Source organism: Ornithodoros turicata, chromosome 7, assembly GCF_037126465.1.
Source record: "Ornithodoros turicata isolate Travis chromosome 7, ASM3712646v1, whole genome shotgun sequence".
NCBI lineage: Eukaryota > Metazoa > Arthropoda > Arachnida > Ixodida > Argasidae > Ornithodoros > Ornithodoros turicata.
Genome location: NC_088207.1, coordinates 14,058,790 through 14,079,538, shown reverse-complemented (window position 1 = coordinate 14,079,538; position 20,749 = coordinate 14,058,790). Strand labels below are relative to the sequence as shown.

Genomic DNA, 20,749 nt, shown 5'->3' with positions numbered 1-20,749 from the left:
GTGTTGCAGTCCAAAGTATTCCAAGGAACGAACGACACACGCAATGCCACCAAAAGTCTCTTGCGCCATTGCTTTCAGGTAGGCATGCTCGGTATAATATACCTGTAACGCTAATTTGGGTATACTTGAAAAAGGTCAGACTGGTGAGCGCACTGGAAGCCAGCAAACTGCGAATGTCACTGAACAAGCAATAGGTATGGTCATCTAGTACCTCGATGTGTGAGACTCGGGAGCTATGATATGTCACAAGTGAATTTCATGCCCGGTCCTCTACACGGACACCTTTCACTTTTTCTTATCTTTTTTTTTTTTCATGCAGATGATCCACAGCTGGATTTCCTTTCCATTGAGGGTACATGACCAACTTTATGCATAGTTCCGAAAAAGAGATTTCCTTTGTAGCATCCTGGTATGCATTATGTTCTCACTTATATTACTGTATTGCCTCACAGGAGGGCTCTCTCAGGCTGTTGACGACACGACAGACTTCGAGAGTGGTAAGAACTAAAAACGATGTTCATTAAAGCGAAATTTTGTTTCTCACATTGCCTGTTGCTTACATGTCTCTGCTAGTACATTCCCAAGAGTCAGTGGCAGCCGGAGCACGTAATACGAATCTTTAATTTTGCAATAATTCGCACGGCATTCGTGTACATACAGGGTGTCCCAGAAAACGTGTCATTGAATTATAATAAAAAAGCTACACCACATAGAGTAATGTGGTCAATGGCAGTTGTTCTTGCTAGGTTTTTGCCACCTCCTGACGTGAATGTCGTGTAACGTAAGTAATTATGTAAATTTTTGCGAGCTTAAGTCGGAAATTTGCCAAGTAGAGCTCACTTTTTCTACTCCACCAATGTGAAGAGCGTGTCTAGTTTACTCAAATTAATGATAGTTGACAAGGATGTTCAGGAGCTATCCCATCGGAAAAAATAGCCGAACATCATGCTTTACGGGCCTCCCACAGGATAGCACGCGATGAATTTTTCAGCGCTATCTTTGTCTGTCCCACGAAAGGAGGTTCGAAGCCCAGCTCACCCCGGCATCGCAGAAAGAGATAACACAGGCATGGCTTATCGCGTCCGACTTTGGCTGGGATAATGCTTACCCTCTCCCAACTCTAGGAATTATTACTTTTTCTACTATCACTCTGTGGGCTAGCTTTGGAGCCTCCTTTTGTCGGACTCAGTGCAATTGCTCTCAAAAACGTCATCGTGCGTTATGGTTCGTTGCTCTGAAGAGCATGATGTTCGGCTATTTTTTCCGATGGCATAGCCCGTGAATATCGCAGTCAATTGAATTGATTTGAGTGAATTTGAGTGAATTCGGCACGCTCTTCATATTGGTGGGGTAAAAAAGTGACCTTCACTTTGCAGGTTTTTGAGTTCAGTTCGCAAATATTTACATAATTAAACTTGCGATACATGACATTCACATCAGGAGGTGGCAAAAACTTAATAAGAACAAATGCCGTGGACCGCATGATTCTAGGTGGCGTAGTTTTATTATTACAATTCAATGACACGTTTTCGGGGACACACTGTATATGCATTAGAGCAATATCAGTAGAGACATGCTGATTAGTGTAGACATCTTTTTCAGAACTAAGAGGCCAGAGACGTCAGGGGATGCCAGACTATGGTATGTACAATATATACACACGCCTTTGAAACAAAATGTCACAAAATATGTATATGTGTTTCCTGACTCCATTGATTTTTGCGCTATGAGAAAAATGAGTTTTTTTCTGTTTTTCTTTTCAGATTTTCAACACGTAGTGCTGAAGAACTTGAATATAATAAGACTCGTTCTCCAGCAACAAGGGGAGCTGTTGTCCAGCCTTATTCCTCCTCAGCCTTCGTTAACAGAAGCTGTAAAGCTGCTTGAGGGCCCATTGGAATCTACCGATCAACTTCAACAATTTGAAGAGGGGCTTACAAAGCAACAAGAGAAACACTTTGTAAGTGACGGCTGCATGTACAAGTACAATCAATATATCAGTCTTAGTACGCCCATATTTCCGACTACATAGGTTCTAGAGCTTTCACTGCTTGGCGGCCACAATACAAAGGTTGCTGTGCGGAGGATGTTATCCTACGTGATTACTGATGAACTTGGGAGACAGTACAGCTGGGAGGGAAAGAAGGGGAAGCTTCCTTTTAGGGACCTCCGCCTGCCAGGATTAATCCTTCGTAAGCAATCCATTTCGTTTGATACTCAGATTTGTCTTGAATAGATTTCTGCCTGTTGATGTTGTTCAGTTGCGTATTACTATCTTCATATGTCAATGCATTATACCTTGTTTTCTCGGAATCCGCTTGCTTGCCTGTGCGGTTGACGCAAACTCAATGTGTGCATTTTGTGTCCATTTTCAAGGCGCCGTTCACATCCAGAAGAAACTTTCTCGAAGCACACAACACGAGGTCGAGCTAAAACTAGAAACATTAATTTTTCTCAATTAGAATAAACAGTGATGTAATGTAAGACAATGGGGCCATCTTTGGGAGGTACCAGTTAACTTTGTAATTATATAAGACATAGAACTTCGCTTCAATGAATTCTTGGTAACTTTCCATGCCCTGATGCCATTGTCGTTTTCAGAAAAAGTAATCCGTCTAGGAGGAGTCGTTGAAAAAAAAAACTCAAAGATGCATGTTTTTGCGTCTTTTCTTGATTTTGTTGATTAGCGCACCTGTAATCCTCTCTGGCGTACGTCTTGCTCTCATCCTACGAGAATATGATAGTAGGAAGAGCAGATGAAACTGCGTGCGCCGGGTAGAAGATAGACTGTTTTCCCGCGACTGCTTATTTACTGCAATACTTTGCTTATTTCAAAAGTAACCTTTCCGCTGCTGGGTATGTCACAACTCTTAAGCTCCTTGCCGTCAGGGGCATTTGCTTCCTTCCTTCTCTCATATTCGAGGATGAGGGCAAGACGTGCGCCAAAAAGGACTATACAGGTTGTCGAATAAACAAAATAATGAAGAAAAGACGTATCTTTGGTATACTTTTTTGAATTGACTCCCCCTAGGCAGGTTCTTCTTTTGAAAAAAAAAAAACTGCAGTGTCATCACTGCATGGAACACTCCCAGTGTTGTCATTGTAGCGAATTCGATGTTTTATGAAAAAGTTAATTACTGAAAGTAATTAAGACAACGTCCTAACTGGCCACCGGTACCTTTCAAGGATGGCCCCCACGCCATACATTACACCACCGTTTATTCTAACTGAGCACAATTAATCTGTATATTTTAAAAAATTCTGGTCAGTTTTAATGATGCACCTTGTATATATATACATATATATAGACATTTATTAAAGCGGTAGAACGTGTATTCCTACATGCTTTGTATTCACTGCAGGAAGCCCCAGCTGCAGATTTACATTGTGCAGTTTACATTATAATATTTATATATGTTATGTTCAGCGCAGAGACATTTCTGTGCATATCACACTGTATTTTAGAGAATAAACTATATGCCTGGTTCTAAATGCCTTGTAACTGACTCCTTGAGTGTGGCACGGAAACTAGAATGAAATTTATTACATTTGAAAAGCAATTGCAAGTAACATCCCATATTCGCTCAAAAGTCTCATGGCGACGTCGTCGGGACGTTCCTGGGATCTACAAAAGGTGCCGAAATCCTGGTCTCCAGGATCTCCCCTGGATATCCTGGGGATCTGCAGGGTGCTCCCTGGGATATCCTAATGTCCAAATTGGGATATCTCGCAGACGTCACTGGGACGTATATGGTTTATTGGGTACTGTCGGAAAAAGATGTTTTGAACGAGTAAGAAGATGGACGCGTGGGCGTGGTGAGAACCCCAAATGAAAACATTGGTCACCTCCTTCAAAGAACCGGCGTCGATCATGTGATCGTCGACGACGATGAGCGTAGCGCGCGACATGTCCCACTCTCGCGGTAGCTCCTTGGTAAATTTTACAGTGTCCCCAAACTTGTCCTGCATGCTCGGCGAAGCATATTTCTGCACGTAGAATATTTGTGATGGAGGCTTGTCCACCACGTCGTTCAGGTCCCTCATCATGTTCGCAACGAAGGTAGAATTGCCGCACATGGAGGGGCCACTTAAGATACAGCGAAAAGGAGGAAACGAAAAGGTTCGGGGTGAGACATGTTGCGTGCGTACACGTCGCACGAAGAAAAAGAAGAGACTGAGAGTCGAAGAGAAATGCATCGCTTTTATTTACACGTCATCGTCCTCTACATTGGGACTGCATTCCCAATACAGATTATCCAGGCTAAAGTTGGACTCCTTTTTTGTCAGTCTGTTCACCGCTAAGATGCGGTCGAGCGTCTTCATCTTGTCCTGACACATTTCTTGACGTGCTTGCAACCATTCCAGGTGGTCGATTTGAAAGGCTTCCTCCACGATGCCGCGAATAAATCCGCGAAGTTCTTCGTTATTTTGTCTTTTCCTGGCGACGACGAGAAACGCAGGAGAATAAACCACACATGGCGTTTTTCACATATCAATCACAATGATGACGTGAGCGCAGTGCGCGCTGCCTTTATACAGATAAACGCGCGCAAAGAAACGAGAGCGAAACCGAAACGAAGAAGCCACCCGTTACCGCTAGAAGCCCGCACAGTGGAAGGAGCAGAGAGTGAAACCCAAACCACCCTCGGTCGGGTGGACGGACGGTGCAGAGGGCGCTAAGAGCGCGCGCGTGCATGCGTAGCTGACGCGGCACGGTGCCCCAGTCACTTGCTCGCTGGCTGTCGCGGAGAGCAGGCGTGCGCTCGGTTGCTCCGCAGTCCCCGTGCCCGCTCAGTTTGTGCCTGGCTCTTGGATGGAGCAGTCACACTGTCGCCGCGGGGCAAAAGGTGAGTGATTTGCCGATGTTTGCACATTGTTTTACCGCGCTCTTTTTCTCGCATGTTTGCCATACCCCGTACACGCATGTTTAGTGATGACCAGCGAGTGATTTGCCGATGTTTGCGCGTTGTTTGACCGCGCTCGTGTTAAGCCTTTTCTCGCATGTTTGCTGTACGCGCATGTTTAGAGTTGTTTAGCAGTGAGCAAGCCTTTTGTTCGTGTTGACGCATGTTTAGCGATGTGTGCCCAGTGGTTCCCGCCTTGTGTTAGCTGCATAGTGTTGTGACGCTGTGGTTAGGCCTAACCGATCGCCCCCCTAAGCCTTTCCGCCGATGTGCACTGTTTTCTCCGTGCTGTTTAGCAGTAGCGGTTAGACCTTTTTTCTCGCATGCCTAAACTTGTTTAGCAGTGTTGCCGTTTTTAATTGCCGCTAGTATCTTGTCGTTCTATGGCATTTTCACATAGAGCTATGATGGAGCCGCCATCTGGTGTGATGCCTTGCATCGATCTCTGCAGCTGCCCCATCGCCAACTACCAACATGGCGGGCGCTAATAAATTGCAGTAGTGTAGTGCAGTAAAGTGCAGTAGTATAATAAATTCGAATAAATTGTTTCTCTCCACTCTATTTCTATCTATTTTTCTTATGTTTTTCTTTTTTATGGACACAGGTTGCCGCACAACTCACAGCTTGGTCTGGACACGAGTTAGATGTTCCCCACTTAGTGTGGTGACACCCTGGAGGGTGCTCATTAATGTGGGGGTCCCAATTAGCTCTAATTGCTTATTAAATCGTGCTTAGACCCAGTGGTGAATTGGCGGCAGTCTGTGTCCAGTCATTACTACTTCTATTTCCTCCATGCTAAGTATTTTATGCATTTCGCACCGGTTGCTGTTTGCGCTTTTTTATTTTTCTTTGTGCTAAAATCCGCGCGTACGGGGATCGGGACTTGAAGACTAGCGCTGTAGAGGTACCATTGCGTAGATGCATGGAACTAATATGAGTTCGTTGTTAGTAGCACATGGTGACCGTCGTGGAACCATTCTAACAGTTCGCTGATTGAAACTTCAAAATCGCATATCGATATCGCGGATGCGTTGCAGCAACTGCTGTTTGAGTCTTTGAGTTGGCAGTTTGCCGATCTGCACGTTTATACCCACAACCGGCTTAAATATAGGAGCTAGTTCCTCCTTATTGTTATCCCTCCCATCCTCCTCCCTCGCTATCGTGGAAGCAGTTTCGGAATAGTGATGTCCCCGAAATTAAGTCAAAGCAAGTGATCTATGAAAAAGGGAATACCTCGTGTTGTCACAGTTTATCCTTAAATGTGAACCTCGTTAAGGATTCTTTTAATCCCATGCTATTGCTCTAGTTAAATTCGTCACCCGCTCTTTCAGCCACAGGCCTATATCTGTCTTCACTGACCTGTGGATAGCCATTGGTACATAGTAGCTGGCAGACGTATACATTATACATAGTAGTAGACGTTGCCTGGATGATTCACACACAATAATAAGAAAGAAAAAAAATGTGCTCGCGAAACATGGAAGCAAGGGCGAAGTCTTCCTGTTGCAGAGGAGCTACCCCAGAGATGGTCATTTGCATATTTTTTTTTTGCTTAGCACTTTGTCATCCGTTTCTTTGCTATATCCATGCTGCGTGTCTTTGTGACAGATACTCCGTGTGCACGTCAGATCAGAGGGCAAAGTAAGCCTAAAACCGAAGCTTACATCACACCATTTCAGTTCACGTGTACCATGTGTCCCACGATTTCAACAAAATGACAAGGAAAAGACCATTGCGATCTAAGATGGGGCTATGCATGTTCTGTAGGAAGCAGAACCCAAGCAGCACAATGTACTGAAAGTCGAGTGCCATATAGGGGCGGGCGGGAAGGTGGAAGGCCTTGAACAGATTCCTGAAACTAAAGAACATTGATAAGACACACGGTCGTCCACCCCTATTGCACTCGACTTTCAGTACATTGTGCTGCTTGGGAACAAGACTTGTCGCTATCACACCTGGCAGCTCTATCAATATCTTTTGCCACGAACGGACAGTGCAGGTGATAATTGTTTCTGTCAATTGGTACAGAAACGCTCACTCAGCTTGGTTGAAGGCAGCTAAGAACAGTGGTAGAGTGTTAATTAGCAATGATAAGAACGATTGATAAGGGCGTCAAGCAAGTGGTTTCTCTTCTTTTATTTATTTATCTTTTCGAGCGGGGGGGATATATTTTGGCAGTTAAGAATGTGAAATGGAGCGATGTACGACGAATGAAGCCTGCGGCGGAACATCTACCTCAAGGACAGATCCACAAAATTGCTTTCCTTCCTTGTGCTTTTCGGCGGGTCCGACTATGATCTACTCAGCGGACGGTGTTCGTACGTTTGTCGTGTACTCCTAGAAGATGAGTTTATTACACTTAACAATGCACTGTATTACGTTAAACATCCGGCGTGCGCATTACATAACGATGGAAGGAACACGTCATTTTCCAAAACCTTCATGCATAAAAAGTTATATTGAAAAGAGCTACATTACCAAGACATAATACAGTGTCTAAATGGAAATACGTACATGCAATATACAGGGTGTCACAGAAAACGTGTCATTGAATTATAATAAAAAAAACTACGCCACCTAGAATCATGCGGTCAACAGCATTTGTTCTTATTAGGTTTTTGCCACCTCCTAATGTGAATGTCATGTACTCCAAGTTTAATTATGCAAATATTTGCGAACTGAACTCGGAAATTCACCAAGTAAAGGTCACTTTTTTACTCCACCAATATGAAGAGCGTGCCGAATTCACTCAAATTCATGATAATTCACAGTGATGTTCCCGAGCTATCCCATCGGAAAAAATAGCCGAATATCATGCTTTTCGGAGCATCGGACCATAGCGCGCGATGACTTTTTGAGCGCAATCGCTCTCAGTGCGACGAAAGGAGGTTCCGAAGCCAGCCCACAGAGTGATAGTAGAAAAAGTAACAGTTCCTAAAATTGGGAGAGGGAAAGCATTATTCCAGCGAAAGTCGGACGTGACAAGCCGTTCCTGTTTTATCTCTTTCTGGGATGTCGGGGAGGGCTGGGTTTCCAACCTCCTTTCGTCGGACTGACAAAGATTGCGCTGAAAAATTCATCGTGCACTATTCTGTGCGACCTCCGTAGAGCATGATGTTCGGCTATTTTTTCCGATGGGATAGCTCCTGAATATTCCTCTCGGTTATTATTAATTTGACTAAATTAGACACGCTCTTCACATTGGTGAGGTAAAAAAGTGACATTTACTAGGCAAATTTCCGACTTAAGCTCGCAAAAATTTCCATAATTAAACTTACGTTACACGACATTCACACGAGGAGGTGGCAAAAACCCAGTAAGAACAAATGCCATTGACCGCATGACTCTAGGTGGCGTAGTTTTTTATTATAATTCAATGACACGTTTTCTGGGACACCCTGTACATAGTACATCTACATACAGGATGTCCCGCCTAACGTGTCACGAAATTATATTTAATTAGAGTAATAAAAGAAAAACAATACAAGTTTGCACCTCTTGAGTTAGAAACAGGTGCTACTTTTGACGTAGCACGTGTTTCTAACTCAAGTGGCAGAAAAGTAGCGATCGCTTTCGTTTGATCGCCCTCTTCAAATATAATTTCGTGATACGTTACGCGGGACACCCTGTAGACCCGACAGCGCAAGGACGTTACATATCCATGTACCAGTCGTGCCTCGTTAATATGTTACGTGGAGCTGTCAGACTGTTCGGACATTTCCACTGACGATTCAGCCAGCCCAAATCCAGTTGTCACAGCGGCCATGGCTCGAGCAGGTCTCCAAACGGCGCTCCAGTTTTCAAATATAACGAGGACGGATCTCAAGCAATGAAAATTGCTGGAATGCTGTCGACTTTGAGCTCCACGAGGTATGCGCACAAGCAAGCACTGATTACTGTGTGTTTTTTTGCTTTTTTTTTGCTCGAAATAAATATAGTTAAGTGTAGGACGATTCGTTATTATGGACGATACACTTTATGGACAATTTTCGAGAGAAACGAAAAATGTGGGTAAAATGGGATATCGAATATCGCACACTTTGGATTCCGTAATTATGAGTGGCATACTCATTCTGTTTTCGTATACACACGAACGTAGCGTGGTGCAAATTCCATGGCCTACAGTACACGTGTGTCAGATGAATATTTCCAAAATTAGCTCTTTCTGTTTGGTGGATTTTCGGAAGCACGAGGATAGCAGAATTGTAGTCACGTATTAGAAAGGTCGCATTATTTGGTAAACGTCCTGAAGGTTGCACGACCACCTGATAGTCCACAACAACCACCAGGATTTCGCTCAACACCTGCTCCCTTAAGCAGCAGGGGAGGCTGAGAGAAGGTCAATACAAAATCGCAGCGTTTCAGAAGCTTTTTTTTTTCTCAGCTGTACTCCCGCAGCCTGAAAACGGCGAGCTTTCAAATGGCCGTGCAACGTAAGCGGATTACTTTTTCAGCTGGTTTAGGAGGCGTCTGGTAAAAAAAATCAGGGAAACAAGAAATGATAAACTGATAACCGTGCTGGCAGAAGGATAGCGAAACAACGATAAGTCGTTTTACGCGGCCTCCGTCTTACTCTCCCGCCCTATCCAACGGTTCCTCCTTTCAGCTGTTGTGACCCGTGGCATTGCTTATCTTACAAGGCATTTCTGAAGAAAGGTGAAGCCAGCGTTCAGAGGGAATTTCCCTGAATTCTCCTCATGAATGCTTCGCAAGTTTAGAACTACGTCGTAAGGCAGAGGTTATGAGGTTAAAGGTCAGCTCCGGAGATACGTTGACTTCTTGAAACTGTAACAATATTCTGGAAGCCCATATCGAACTGTATCTGAAACCACCCTTCGTTTCCACAAAACAGCCCCATATTTTAAATAATCGTAAATTAACCATTTCGAGACAGACATGGGGGCCGCCATTTTTATGACGGCAGCTGTTCACGCGGTCTATATCGCCGACGTAAGTGATATCAGTGTTCTTCAAGACTTCCCTCCCTCTCTACGGAGCATACGGGAATGTAAACAAGCGATGGTGGCAGGGAGCGTCTGCTCGATCGACGTAGGCTTCTTGATCGCATCGATTTTTTATATTTGGGATGATCTGCCAATGCCAAAACACGCCGTTGATACCATTTGTGCAGTTAGAATTCGTGCAATTATGCAGACGCGTTTCGGCCAGCGGCAAACTGGCTAAGAACGCAATGGACGTCATGTATATCGTCAACGGAACTGTGCTACGCCTAATACAAAAGATATTTTTATTCGCATTGTAGGTGTCTTTGATAAAGTTCTTTGATAAAGTGTCTTTCATTCATTGCTTAATTGAAGACTTCACTCTCTTATAGTTACGGCTCACCACTGCTGCATCACTTGCGCATACCTTTCTCACTCTCGAATACCTGGCTTTTGACGTCACAGGAGCAGTAATCACATTTCTTGGCATTATACCGGATGAACGAGTTGTGTTTGGCAACGCCATGTTATCGTATACACACTGCAGGTACGTACGTGAGAACTGGGCTTGAATGACAACCTTAGTGTATAATTCGCGATGAACGTATTAGCCGAAATTTTACGCTGTCGAGAGAGCAAGCACCAGATACAAGAACAACATACTTACATGAGGGCATATGTGGCTTATGAGAGCTGAACAGAAAAAGGAAAAAAAAGAAACAGGAAAAAATAAACGAAAACAAAAATACACTGCACAGTACAAGGAAACCGTGCAAGTGTAATTATCAGGGATATCTTGCACCTTATTTCGACTGGTCTACTAGTGCAGTGCAGCCATGAGCCATCACATTAATCAACCACACAAAAAAGAAATGAAGATGAGTTGCCTCCACATGTCATCTACACCAGCATTACATCTGGATCTGCATGCTGGTTTCAGGAGGCGAGTTACTTCTTGAATCAATGCACATCTCCACACATTCCACAGATACTGCAATTTTACACCTAACATTGAATAGACCATAATTTTATTGAATACATAGAGATTATAAAACTATCTGACTCCCCCCATAATCCCTCGCAACAGGTAAACAAGTACACTGCAAGATGGACAGAATACAGATGCAGTTGAGGGGAGTTGCCTCATAACAGAAGCCGCCGATATTTCGAACAGAGACTGTTCTTAGAGACTAGGTACGAGACTGTTTGTACACGTTCACTGAAGCCCTTCTGCTGTCGACTTGCATTTAATGCCTTGCAGAGCTGTTAGCGTTGTACTGACTCATTCACTGTAATGCTTGCGATGAGCCCCCCTTGTGTAGTCTCGTCATTCTGTTCGGGGGCTCATGAACAGCCATCGTCCACAGAGATCGAGCAGAGCACCAGAAAGCCCCTGGACATACCCTGACATGAAAATTAGCATTATTAGAATTCCCAAAACAGACAGGACTGGCTTGTGCAGTAAAGAAGCAATGCAATTCTCTGTTTCAGTAGTTTTCTCACACACATTCCTTATGTGTAGATACAATATGTGGCACACCGATAAGGTGGAAGCGGTGGTGTGATACATGACCTACTTACCATGACATACTTAGATACATGACCGAGTAGCAGCACTGAGACGAGGCAACTTTTAGTGCACACAATGGCGGGATGTCTTTCAGAATGGGAAGTACACCCACTATCCCCTACAACACTTCGAATGTTCCAGTTCCTGTAAGTGAGGAATGCAGGACAATTGCTTAGTAATTGCTGCTAGCTTGAACTACTGTAAATCACCTTCGTGGGGCCAAAGCAGCTTCCCAATGTCTTGATGTGCACATCTTGCATGGTGACTTTGATGCTCATGAATATGTGAAGCAACGTTATGATCCAAATATGCATGCCATGCCAGAGTATCCTGAGCCATTTTACCGGAACCAGGTTTCCATTATCATTGCTTGTCCATGTGCGCACACATGTGCATGTTCACGATACTGTGGCACCATTATTGTAGCACCATACGTTGCTTCACCAGTGCTGCTGTATGTACCTGTTTCCTGTGGCCTGAGCAAGGAGAAGCAGAAATTATAATTATACCTGTTAAGGCCAATATTGTTAGGAAAAGCAAAAAAGCATCTACATATTTAAGAGCTAGAAAATGTGATCAACAATGTTGACAGCATAGCTTGCCCCCAGCTATACCCCTGCTAATAGGAAATATGTGTTATGACGGTGTGATACAAAGCAAATGTGGCCCTCTTGCAATGTGCCATGTGTCAAAACGATGATTCACAGATAGAAGAGTCTTTCTCCTGAGTTCACCTATTTCTGCTAATCTGTGACGAGCATGCTGACCGTCATCCCTTGCTGGTCAAGGTACTCAGTTGCTGGAGTCAACTTCATTAGTATAGAAGGACAGAATGGAATTTTTGGCACGTAATAACTTTACATTACAACTTGAATACACAGCACTCACAGAACCAGCCCGGCTTTTAAAGAGGAACAACAATATGCTACCATGTAAGCAGGATATGAGGTAGTTCCATGGTTGGGGAAAGGCTGAGTGTAATCATACAGACGTCCAGTACAGGAACTCCTAAGTTGTTGCTGATTTCAGCTGCTGTGACTGTTTTGTCTTCCCTGTGCCCAAGCTCAGACTTCTCCAAAGTCATGTTATTTCTCAACCAGCTTCTCTGAGAAACTGCGTAGTTTTACATACAACCGCGGGTTATAGGGCTTAGCAGTCCCATATTTGTCGTTCACATGTTTACATTGTGTACAAGCCATAGTGGAAGTTCCTGCGGACACTTACCCGCAACTTTGGTCTTTTGGTGCTATCCTCTCCTCTTTGTTGTCGTCGAACGAGGCAGGTGCCGCATCCCTTCCCAGCGACTTTTACAGTCCAAATCGGCCGTCAGGTGAACGACCTCGTAACATTCTGATGCAAAATGCTTCGAGCACACACGGCAGTTGCCTTGATAAGTTCAGAGCACTCAACCACTGGTTTCGTACCACTCAATCACGCACAATATCAACTGGGAACCTGGCACGAAACATCTTTCTTAGCAGCGTACCTGCTCGTACTGCGAGAAGGTTCACTCACGCTGCATCTCTCACAAAGTGACAACTTAGATGAGGTTGTGTGCACTGACTAGCCTGAGTAAAAAGATGATCAAATTAAGGTGCGGAGAAAGGTGCCCGTACATACACGACTCTCGATTTCGCTTTCAGCCTGACGAGTGACGAGTGGTGATTGCTGGCGATTCCGAAACTGCGAGCCAGCAAACACGCCAAGAGGAGCCAAAGCGAAAGCTGTGCGTGACCTCAGCTGTCCAAGCGGACAATCGGACGGCAAACCAAAAAACAGATTTCGCAGTAAATACAGGGTATTCGCCCAAACTATTTTGGAAGTACATTCAGTAGGCAACAACCTTTGTGCCTGCGAGTTTTTGTTGCAATCTGTGGCAGTGAGTTTCCTCCGGAGCTGACCTATAAAGGGAGAATCCGCATAAGGTCCCTTCCGAGATTTTCGAATATTCGTCACCTTTAGCCATCAACGACCATGCCTGTAAAATATCTCCTTCGAAAACTGAGTCAAACTTGATAAAAATGATTTTCTTCTATGACGCTCGGTGACAGGGTAGTGCGAGCCACGAGCGCTTTTCTGCAAGCAACACCGAGCGTGATGTAAGTCGCGAGATATCCCGCGCCGTCCGCCTTGCTTTGCTGTGTGTTTGGGCAGTTTTGACGAAGGAAATTTTCCGTAGCAATTGTGTTCGTTACGTCGCACACTGATCTTACACCCACCACGATGGCCGGTAAGACATGCTGTATAATCAGTTGTGGCAACAGGTCGGATACAACAAGGGACGTAGCATATTTCCAGTTTCCGACGGCCAAACAACGTCACCTGCGGGCACCTGCCGGAGGCACCGACCGCACGTGCACCTGCAACATGTTTCATATTACGCGTGCACCCGTGGCACATATACAGGGTGTCCCAGAAAACGTGTCATTGAATTATAATAAAAAAAAACTACGCCACCTAGAATCATGCGGTCAACACCATTTGTTTTTATTAGTTTTTGCCACCTCCTAATGTGAATGTCATGTACTCCAAGTTTAATTATGTAAATATTTGCGAACTGAGCTCGGAAATTTGCCAAGTAAATGTCACTTTTTTACCCCACCAATATGAAGAGCGTGCCGAATACACTCAAATTCATGATAATTCGCAGTGATATTCACGAGCTATTCCATCGGAAAAAATAGCCGAATATCATGCTTTTCGGAGCACCGGACAATAGCGCGCGATGACTTTTTGAGCGCAATCGCTCTCAGTTCGACGAAAGGAGGTTCCGAAGCCAGCCCACAGAGTGATAGTAGAAAAAGTAACAGTTCCTAAAATTGGGAGAGGGAAAGCAAAATCCCAGCGAAAGTCGGACATGATAAGCCGTGCCCGTTTTATCTCTTTCTGCGATGTCGGGGAGGGCTGGGTTTCCAACCTCCTTTCGTCGGACTAACAAAGATTGCGCTGAAAAATTCATCGTGCGCTATTCTGTGCGACCTACGTAGAGTATGATGTTCGGCTATTTTCTCCGATGGGATAGCTCCTGAATATCCCTGTCAATTATCATTAATTTGACTAAATTAGACACGCTCTTCACATTGGTGGGGTAATAAAGTTACCTTTAATAGGCAAATTTCCGACTTAAGCTCGCAAAAATTTACATAATTAAACTTACGTTACACGACATTCACATGAGGAGGTGGCAAAAACCCAGTAAGAACAAATGCCATTGACCGCATGACTCTAGTTAGTGTAGTTTTTTTTTACTATAATTCAATGACACGTTTTCTGGGACACCCTGTATAAGAATGTGTGACAACCTATCAGAAACTCATCATTAGTTACTCCGAGTTCGACAGCCTTCAGTGTATGGGTCCGAGGCCTCGGTTTCAAGCGACGCGCGCACTGGTAGGTCCGTCGAATACGGCGAGTCCTTGTGGTTTATGGTGACGGTCAAGTCATTCTCCTCATTAGAATAGACGTCTGAATCGGGCTGAGACGTCTGAATAGAAGTCCCGTGGAGTTCTATTCTGATGCAGAGTCGGTTTCCATGATTGCACGTTGACCGTAACTTGATTCCTTGCGTCTTCAATGCAATACAACACATGGGAATCACGGCAGACGAATCTCGCGACTGATGTCACGGCGTGGCGCTCCTCGATTCCGATGACACCGCCTGCTCTCAGAGTTTCGGTTTCGCTTTATCGTTTTCGCTGTTTATAAATTATACGCGCACGTTTATACGAAACGGAGGCTGTTGTCAGCATCTGGGGGGTGGTCTCTGCTGAAATCAACTTTCACTTAATTTTGGGCACAACCATTGCGGATCCTCCCTTTAAGAACCATGGCAACCTACTTCGGGCATGAGTAACCAGTTGTAGGACGGAATGCTCTCAGTACCCACATAATATTTGTGGGCTTCAGTGTCTACAGTATCGCTCGACATCAGCCATATTAGTCTATATTACATGCTAGTCAAGTTGCAAAAATTTCCGGAAACACAAAATAGAGACGTAGGATGACAATCTCAATGCCACTATTAGATTTTATTCACACACATGGTCCAGCTGTTGTTATAGCGGAGTGTTGTTGTTGTTCTTGCTGCTGTTGCTTCAGCTGTTGTTGTTTCTCAAATGCTGCAATCGACAAGCAGCTCCCCTTATAACATTTGCCTCTTCTCAAACTTCCGGTCTGCGAAGATGACAAGACGTATTAATGCCAGTAGGAGACCTAAAAAATGTATGCCAGAAATACGGGATAATGCTGGTTATCAGGATGGCTTTGAACGAAGATTGTCTCTCATTCTGCTATATCGCCTTTGCCCGAAATCCTCTAATACATTCATGAATTTCGGTTAATTTGTCATCCATGGTACGCTCTCTTAGAAAAAAGAAAAAAAAAAGAAAAGAATGCGGCATCTATGTGGCATTCGTAGCTCATTCTTAAAATACCATGTATAAAAATACCCTGTATGTACACTTCAGGCCTGTTCCCACACAGAACGATTTGAGATACAGCAATATAACAAAAACAGCGCTATATGGTTTCCTGCTCTCAGTGCTGCGAGCCGCAATAATACAGCGCTTGTGGAGGTAGAGCCTCGTCAACCTTTCCATCTCTATTTTGAGCGCCAAGTCTGCGTTAAAGGACGACGGAAACGAAAATAGGCTGCACACCTATTTGCCTCATATTGCGATGTGTACCAAAACAATCCGGAATTCGACTTAGATTTGCGTATATTAGTTGAAACGCCGCCACAATCGCGATATAAAATTCGGCCGTGGAGCACTCTGAGCCCCTGGTGAGCGTCGCCGCGCCGCCGTAGCAGACCACGGAAGTGACGCACGTTGGCTCTCCTGTTGGAGTTCCTGACTTTCATTTCGCTTCATTTCATTTGGTGTTTCGCCGTACGTCTAATTCCTGCTACGGGGAAAGAACGAAGACGAAGAAGCATGTACGAACCCATCTCTCATAGGATATATTGTCTTCAGACTTCCACGAGATCTCCGAATCAAACATCTTCAGGCGTTATTCAGAATTCGCCGTGTTTGTACCGTGCAGCCGCACATGGAGCGCGAGAGATATTTGACGTCACGCGCTCCTCAGATTTTCCCGCAATGCTTGGCGCGCTCCATGGGCGATCGTGTCGAGTGGGCGGCCCAGCGCTCTCGTAATCGTCAGAAATATGGCCATCCGCACAGCGTACTTGCAAAATACTAGTGGCACCATAATTTTACATAATATTTACACCTTGTTCGGTCCCCTTTTTGCAATTGACAAATTTCGTTTCCGTTGTCCTTTAACCAATTGAGAGCTTCTTTCCGTAGCGGCGTCGCGGAAGCTTGGGTTTATTTTTCTTCCGATCACCCGAAACAGCAAAGCGGAAAGGTGACGCATGAGGGAAACAGAAGGTTGGTGGAGGTGGTGGTGGTGGTGCCGGTGGAAGGGCTTGCCGTTTTCAGCCTCACAGAGGTGAGAGAAAGCATGTAACAAAGCGTAAGAGAAAGCAGCAATAAGGGGATATCCGCAGGCGCGCCACAACCCTATGGTGAAAAAGTTGAAGCAACGTGGACCTCACGTGGTGGTGGTGGTGATGGCGATAGGGCTTGCCGTTGTCGGCCTCACGTGCAGTTGTTGTGGTACCTTATTTGAGAGCGATCCAATGAGACAGTTCTTAGTGAACGATGGGAAAGGGGAAAAACTGAGGGGAGGCGCGAAAAGCTGAACAACTTTCAAGGCTTATTTACCGTATTTTCACGCGTATTAGCCCCGGCTTATGCGCGATTTTTTTTTCGCGGACGCTCTGCGGCTTATCCACGGGTGCGGCTTATCTGATGGCTATTTTTCCCTGGTATTTTCGCCATACCCCGGATTAAACGAAAGGGCCGACAGTGCCTCATGTTTTGCGGAACAGGACCGCTTTGCCAGTGCACGAACAATACCGAACATGGGAGGGTCCACATTCGAGTGGACCGACCTTCCGAATACATTCCCCCACGCAGCTTTAACAAAAGGGGTGACAGTAATTAATGTCTCCTAGAACACCACTAACTCGTCAATCCACAAAAAACACGCAACAAGGGCACAATCCGATCTTAGTAGAACACTAGAACTGACCTCCTTTGTTATACATCATGCCGACACCGGAGTGTGGACCACAGGGTTTATGACCTTCCCTACGGTTTCCTTTATCGGCTGACCCACACGAAGGGTTCAATACACCTGACATCGGGATAAAACGTGGTCAGCTAAGCGTCAGTTCTCATTTGACCTGAGCAGCAGCATTCGTGGACACGGGAACGGCAGTTAGAGGTAAGGCATGGCTCCAACGCGGAGGCACATCTACGACAGCGGCTTCAAACTAAAAGTCGTTGACGTCGCGGACCAGTACGGGAACAGGGCAGCTAGCAGGGAGTACGGCGTCGACGACCGATAAGAGTCTCTATTGATTTTGTTTGTGCATTACTGGTTTAGCGCACAAAGCAGTCGCGTCGTATTACCCGCGGCTTATCTGCGAGTGCGGCTTATCTGCAAAAACATTTTCAAAATGTATCTAAAAACGAGTCCTGCGGCGTATCTGCTGTGCGGCTAATACGCGTGAAAATACGGTAGCTTATTTGTGTTGAGGAAACTGTGGGCGTCCCTTGAACTTCCAATAAAACGTACGACGTGCTTTTCAACATGAATAAAGAGCTTACAATTTTTAAGCCCATCAATAACGAGTGATTCAACTCAAATCCACGTCCGTCTATTGAAGGTGGATTCGATCTGAATCTAAATACCTCTTTATAAAAAATTGATCCGAAGTCAAATACGAGTGCAAAATACGATTGAGTAAGCCCAAGTCCTTCTTTACAAAATGGATTCAATGTGTATCCGATTTCCCCTGCAAAAATGTAATTCATTACCGATTCCAATTTCACCCAATAATTTGCGCCAATCAAATTCAAATCAAATCCACACGGGTTTCATGTGGATTGAAATCAAATTCGTGATTTGAAATCCGTAATGCTGCTCAACGCAGGTGAATAGAGGCGAACACCAGACTCAGAAATACATCCCCATTCTTCTTCAATAGCATGTTGCTGTTCCATATTATATGGACTGCGCATACAGCCGTTCTAGTCACGGAAAGTTCTTCCAGTTGGTTGACAAGACAGCGTGATATCGTTTGCTAATACTCTCGCTGCTTTCGTGGTGACTGTGTCTAACTACACTCTTAAAAATGTAGGACATTGACAACGCAATTTCTGCCACTGGCACTTTTGATTATGAATGGGACAGCACTTTCTAATAGGTGATCGGTATGTGAGGCGCTCGACACGGAAGCGATGAGTCACATGAGCACTCTGAAACACGAGACAGGCAGGCAGGTTGACGATGTGGTTATTGCCGCGAATGCGAGCAACAAACACATACATTACGAGCAGCGAAAGAGCTCTGGCTTCTCTTTTTTTTTTCTGTATAGGGCTATTGCAGCGAAGTTTGCACAGCGCCATTTTGGGCCCAAACGGCCACGGATCCCAACAGTAGGTAATTTCATCAGCGGGTTTTGCATGGTGTTTCAAACGGTATGGTGCCAAGGATAGGTACAAAACACGTAGGAAATCCACAGAAAAAGCGGTGCTTCTTGAAAAGTGCGAACAACTCGAGACCGTGTATTTGAAAGTGCCGCGTCGTCTGCTAAACTAGGGAGTGTTGCATAATTTGGGGCGCTGACGTTGCTGATCACTCGCGCCACCTGGCCCAGAGCAACCGGTCTATATATTTATATCACTAGCTTTGCACTGGGCTTCCAGTCTCTCAGGGTCTCTCACCCTGACGGGAGGATATCACGTGCTGCCGGATCCTCTGACGGCACGCCCTCAAACGTTGCGTTGCGTTCATATCATCACGAGTTTGAGTCATTCCTGCGCATATTTTGCAAAGACAAGCAAAGGACATTATATGATTCGACCCTCTAGAACATTATCAAAGCTTTTTAAAGGAGCACTTTACATTGCTCCTCACTCTTCACGTATTTCACAACCACGTTGGCAAAGCTTGGTGAGCAGGGTAGGGACTGAGAGAAGGAGTTTGTCGACAGCATCCTCTACCTCCGCAAGAACTTGACAGTGTAACGATAACGTCCATGACCGCGTGCGTTCTGGATTTAATTTAGTCGCGTGCTGTTACGGCGTTAAACCGCCATCACTTGTATGTTTGTGGCCTTGTCTTCTCTCCTTATAAATTTACTTCTAAATTGGTTTCATAAGCGCCAGAAACGCGTACGTCACGGCTGGAAATACTAGGCCGGGATCTACTCGCACAGTGACCGGGTCGGGCTGTATTTGCTTAGACGTCGGGCAGGACTGGGCTCTACTCACTAGGTCACCGGGCCGGGCCGTGCCGGGCCGGGCCGCATAAAAATATGGAGGTCGGGCCGGGCCATTTTTCGATGCGCCTGGGCCGGGTCGAGCTCGGAAAAGTGCAGGATTCTAATCCGCAGTCTAGTATGGTAATCTAGTTCTTTTTTCAGAAAGTTTCTTTGTTCAGAGGACGTCCTACCTTTTCTCCGGTGTCTAGCTCTACCCAGTGGCGTCGCTGGAGTACGCATCATCCGGTGCAGGGCTCTTTACGTCTCCCCCCCCCCCCAACACCTCATGCCCCATTAACATATTTCTTTCCGTACCAGGCGATTTACTATAAACAAACATATTACACCACATTCAGAAAAAAAACATAATGTGCCTCGTAGAAGGCTCCTCATGTTGTTTTTTGGCGTCACACGTTTTTTCGTGCCACAGAGAAGGGGAGGAAGCGGCAGTATTTGTTCGGGGCGCCACCCCTTCCGTCGCTTCACCCGGTGCGGGCCGCATCACCCCGCACCCCCCTAATGACGCCACTGGCTCTACCACTAGCACAATCCGCAGCGTCCGCCTCAAGGAAAAGAGGTGGAGGGGTTGCATGCTTTGCCCGTTCGGAAAAACTCCCGGGAACGCCCAAGTAGGTAGTCTAGGCGTCCGTGCCAAAGCAGCAAAATGTACTGAAGGGGTTGGACGGTATGTGTCTTATCAATGTTCTTTAGCTTCAGGAGTCTGTTCAAGGTCTTCCACCTACTCGTCCACACCTATTGCACACGACTTTCAGTACATTGTGCTGCTTGGGTGGTATCAAAAGGCGAACACGTCACTAACCGTTTCACGTATACCGGACGCAAAAAAGCAGCTCTTCAGCTCATTATTTCAAACGGAATATTTGCTACCATTCCCATATCAAGCGAACCGGGCAGTGCTTTGATAAGACGTGTCTCTTACCAGGCATGAGTATCCGTCGTCTTCATTTTGTTTGTAACCCGCTGGCGTGAAGCA

The 20,749-nt window shown here is 45.3% G+C and overlaps 1 protein-coding gene and 1 long non-coding RNA gene across 2 annotated transcripts; both read left to right on the top strand.

The window, feature by feature from the left end:
- The first annotated feature begins 6 nt into the window (after positions 1-6).
- LOC135399562 (uncharacterized) lies at positions 7-353 on the top strand. The gene is made up of 3 exons (XR_010424340.1): positions 7-78; positions 135-194; positions 320-353. It is a non-coding gene; the product is annotated as an uncharacterized LOC135399562 (long non-coding RNA).
- A 131-nt stretch (positions 354-484) lies between these two features.
- Positions 485-2,236, top strand: LOC135400478 (uncharacterized). The gene is made up of 5 exons (XM_064632309.1): positions 485-497; positions 574-606; positions 1,603-1,641; positions 1,764-1,960; positions 2,033-2,236. The coding sequence occupies exons 3-5, from the start codon at positions 1,629-1,631 to the stop codon at positions 2,234-2,236; spliced, it is 414 nt and encodes a 137-aa protein (XP_064488379.1). The 5' UTR covers positions 485-497; positions 574-606; positions 1,603-1,628.
- Positions 2,237-20,749: the final 18,513 nt, after the last annotated feature.